General features: G+C 53.7%; 2 protein-coding genes across 2 annotated transcripts in view; one reads left to right on the top strand and one right to left on the bottom strand.

Moving 5' to 3' along the window:
* LOC107307536 (CD209 antigen-like protein C) overlaps nt 1–1,022 on the top strand; it is a 9,947-nt gene extending 8,925 nt beyond the window's left edge. The window contains exon 9 of the mRNA XM_032441840.1: nt 595–1,022. Within this exon, the coding sequence (XP_032297731.1) occupies nt 595–727 (133 nt within the window). The 3' untranslated portion in view covers nt 728–1,022. The remainder of the gene's footprint in view (nt 1–594) is intronic.
* An 803-nt stretch (nt 1,023–1,825) lies between these two features.
* The window catches only part of LOC107307535 (protein PET100 homolog, mitochondrial), a 6,394-nt gene continuing 3,742 nt past the window's right edge, over nt 1,826–4,477 (bottom strand). Inside the window, exon 5 of the mRNA XM_015851044.2 lies at nt 1,826–3,221. Coding sequence (XP_015706530.1) covers nt 3,144–3,221 — 78 coding nt within the window. The 3' untranslated portion in view covers nt 1,826–3,143. The remainder of the gene's footprint in view (nt 3,222–4,477) is intronic.

A 4,477-nucleotide genomic window follows, 5' to 3' on the forward strand; every position in this document is an offset into this window, starting at 1 on the left:
TTGGGTTGGGTTGGGTTGGAAGGGGGTCTTCAAAGAGCACAGAACCATGGAGTGAGTTGGGTTGGGTTGTGTTGGGTTGGGTTGGGTTGGGTTGGAAGGGATCTTAAAGGCCTCAGAACCATGGAGCTGGTTGGGTTGGGATGGAAGGGGGTCGGGTTGGGTTGGGTTGGGTTAGAAGGGATCTTAAAGACAACAGAACCATGGAGTCCATTGGGTTGGGTTGGAAGGGATCTTAAAGGCCTCAGAACCATGGAGCGGGTTGGGTTGGAAGGGGTTCAGGTTGGGTTGGGTTGGGTTGGAACTTAAAGGCCACGGAACCATGGGTTGGGTTGGGTTGGGATGGAAGGGGGTTGGGTTGGGTTGGGTTGGGTTGGAAGGGTTCTTAAAGACAACAGAACCATGGAGTCCATTGGGTTGGGTTGGACGGGATCTTGGGGATCCCAAGAGAAATGGGGCTGTATCGGGTTTTGGTGTCGAACCAGTTTAATACCACCTAAAAAGAAGGAGCCCCAAAGCCATAAAACCCCGATGGATGATCAAATGTTGAGTTTTTCACCCAAATTGTGGTCGTTTTATCCCCCTTTTTTTGCTCAGGTTCTGGAGGAAAGGTGAACCCAACAACGTGGGTGAACACGGGGAGGATTGTGCCACTGTATCTTCCAATGGGTTCTGGAATGATGTTACATGTACCAGCCCCGAGGCCTGGATCTGTGAACGGAGCTGCTAATGGGACCAAAATGGGGCAAAATCAGTAAGAAAAGGACAAAAGACACTAAAAATAAAGGGAAATAAAGGGGAAATGAGCTACGAAGGAGCTGAACTGAACCCAAGGGGAAGGGAGCTGTTCGGTGTGGAGGAGGTGCTGAAAATGGATTTGGGGGGTGGGATGGGGGGGGTGGGTGGACCCAAATGGGGTTTGATTTGGTGAAGGGATGATGGGAAGATTTTGGGGTTGTTTGTTGATATTTTGGTTTTCTCGACGCGTTGTTTTTTAAAATAAGACCTCTGGGTTACGATTTGGACCAAATCTTTGGGATTTTTTTTTCTTTTTTATTTTTTTCTTTATTTTTTTCTTTGACATTTATTACCCACTGCCCCCCCCCCCCCCCCAGCAGCCCCCATTGTCACCTTCAAGTCAACGGGGTTGGGTGACACCCCCCCCCCCCATATGGCCATATTCAGCCCTGTGACCCCATTGGTGGTCCCACATCCTCATGGCACTGGGGTCCTTATGGGGTCGGGGTCCTCATGGTGTCCCCATGGGGTTGGGGTCTTCATGGGGTCCCCACGGTGGGGTCTTCATGGGGTCCTTATGGGGTTGGGGTCCTCATGTTGTTGAGGTCCCTATGGGGTTGGGGTCTTCATGGTGTCCTTATGGGGTTGGGGTCCTCATATTGTCCCTATGGGGTTGGGGGTCTCATCGGGTCCAGCTGGGTTGGGTCTCATGGGTGTCTTATTCGGTCGGCGGTCTTCATGGGGGTCCCCACGCGTGGCGTCTTCTATGGTGTCCTTATGGGGTTGGGTCCTCAACGTCCTATGGGGCTTGTATCTTCATGGGGTCCATCCGTTGGGGGTCCTCATCGTGGGTCCTTATTGGTTGGGTTCTCATGTGCCCTATGGTGGTCAGGGTCTTCATGTCGTCCCTTATGGGGTCGGGGTCCTCATGGGCGTGTCCCTTAGGTGTTGGGGTCTCATGGTGTCCTATGCGGCGGGTGAGGGTCCGTACAATATTGTCCTATGGCGTTGTGGGTCTTCATGGGGTCCCATGGGGTTCGGGGTCCTCATGGGCGTGTCCTGTATGGGGTGGGGTCTTCATGGGGTCCCCACGGTGGGGTCTTCATGGGGTCCTTATGGGGTCGGGGTCCCCATGGTTGTCCCCACATTGCAGTCTTCATGGTATGGGGTTGGGGTCTTCATGGGGTCCCTATGGGGTTGGTGTCCCCATGTTGTCCCTATGGGGTTGGGGTCTTCATGGTGTCCTTATAGGGTTGGGGTCCTTGCAGTGTCCCCATGGGGTTGGGGTCTTCATGGTGTGCCCACGTTGGGGTCTTCATGGGGTCCTTATTGGGTTGGGGTCCTCATGGGGTCTCCATGGGGTTGGGGTCCTCATGTTGTCCATATAGGGTTGGGGTCTTCATGGTGTCCTTATGGGGTTGGGGTCTTCATGGGGTCCCCACGTTGGGGTCTTCATGGTGTCCTTATGGGGTTGGGGTCCTCATGTTGTTGAGGTCCTTATGGGGTTGGGGTCCTCATGGTGTCCCTATGGGGTCGGGGTCTTCATGGTGTCCTTATAGGGTTGGGGTCCTCGCGGTGTCCCTATGGGGTCGGGGTCTTCATTGGGTCCCCACGTTGGGGTCTTCATGGGGTCCTTATGGGGTTGGGGTCCTCATGTTGTTGAGGTCCTTATGGGGTTGGGGTCCTCATGGTGTCCCTATGGGGTTGGGGTCTTCATTGGGTCCCCACGTTGGGGTCTTCATGGGGTCCTTATGGGGTTGGGGTCCTCATGTTGTTGAGGTCCTTATGGGGTCAGGGTCCTCGTGGTGTCCTTATGGGGTTGGGATCTTCATGGGGTCCCCATGTTGGGGTCTTCATGGGGTCCTTATGGGGTCGGGGTCTTCATGGTGTCCCTATGGGGTCGGGGTCCTCATGGTTGTCCCCACATTGCGGTCTTCATGGTATGGGGTTGGGGTCCTCATGGGGTCCCTATGGGGTTGGGGTTTTCATGGTGTCCTTACAGGGTTGGGGTCCTCACAGTGTCCCCATGGGGTTGGGGTCTTCATGGTGTGCCCACGTTGGGGTCTTCATGGGGTCCTTATTGGGTTGGGGTCCTCATGTTGTCCATATAGGGTTGGGGTCTTCACATTGTCCCTATGGGGTTGGGGTCCTCATGTTGTCTGTATAGGGTTGGGGTCTTCACATTGTCTATATGGGGTTGGGGTCCTCATGGTGTCCCTATGGGGTTGGGGTCCTCATGGTGTCCCCATGTTGGGGTCCTCGTGGGGTCCTTAAAGGGTTGGGGTCTTCACGTTGTCCATATGGGGTTGGGGTCTTCATGGTGTCCTCACGTTGGTGTCCCCATGTTGTCCCTATGGGGTTGGTGTCCCCATGTTGTCCCTATGGGGTCGGGGTCCCCATGGTGCCCCCTACCCACGCGTGTCCTTCAGCGCTCGCTCCTCCTGGAGCTGCAGCACCCGCTGCTTCAGTGCTGCCACCTGGCGGCGCTGCGGGGAAAGGGGACGGCAATGGGATATAGGGATATAGGGATATAGGGATATAGGGATATAGGGACGGTAATGGGATATAGGGATATAGGGACGGTAATGGGGATATAGGGATATAGGGCCGGCAATGGGATAAAGGGATAAAGGGATATAGGGATATAGGGACGGTAATGGGAATATAGAGACGGTAATGGGGATATAGGGATATAGGGTCTGTAATGGGGATATAGGGTCCGTAATGGGGATATAGGGATATAGGGACGGTAATGGGATAAAGGGATAAAGGGATATAGGGATATAGGGCCGGCAATGGGGATATAGAGACGGTAATGGGGATATAGGGATATAGGGACGGCAATGGGATAAAGGGATATAGGGACGGCAATGGGGATATGGGGACAGTAATGGGGATATAGGGCCGGCAATGGGGATATAGGGATATAGGGACGGTAACGGGGATATCGGGACAGTAATGGGGATATAGGGATATAGGGACGGCAATGGGATAAAGGGATATAGGGATAAAGGGAGGGCAATGGGGATATAGGGATATAGGGACGGCAATGGGGATATAGGGATATAGGGGTATGGGGCCGGCAATGGGGATATAGGGCCGGCAATGGGGATATAGGGCCGGCAATGGGGATATAGGGACGGTAATGGGGATATAGGGACGGCAGTGGGGATATAGGGATATAGGGATGGCAATGGGGATATGGGGACGGCAATGGGGATATAGGGATATAGGGATGGCAATAGCAATATAGGGCCAGCAATGGCGATATAGAGCTGGCAATGGGGATATGGGGACAGCAATGGGGATATAGGGATATAGGGCCGGCAATGGGGATATAGGGCCGGCAATGGGGATATAGGGATGGCATAGGGATATAGGGATATAGGGATAAAGAGATGGCAATGGGGATATGGGGACGGCAATGGGGATATAGGGACAGTAATAGGGATATAGGGATATAGAGATAAAGGGATGGTAATGGGGATATAGGGATATAGGGGTTAAGGGATGGCAATGGGGATATGGGGCCGGCAATGGGGATATAGGGATGGTAATGGGGATATAGGGCTGGCAATGGGGATATGGGGCCGGCAATGGGGATATGGGGACGGCAATGGGGATATAGGGATATAGGGATGGCAATGGGGATATAGGGTCGGCAATGGGGATATAGGGATGGCAATGGGATAAAGGGATATAGGGATATAGGGACGGCAATGGGGATATAGGGATATAGGGA

This window comes from Coturnix japonica, unplaced genomic scaffold (genome assembly GCF_001577835.2).
Source record: "Coturnix japonica isolate 7356 unplaced genomic scaffold, Coturnix japonica 2.1 chrUnrandom657, whole genome shotgun sequence".
Taxonomy (NCBI): Eukaryota; Metazoa; Chordata; class Aves; order Galliformes; family Phasianidae; genus Coturnix; species Coturnix japonica.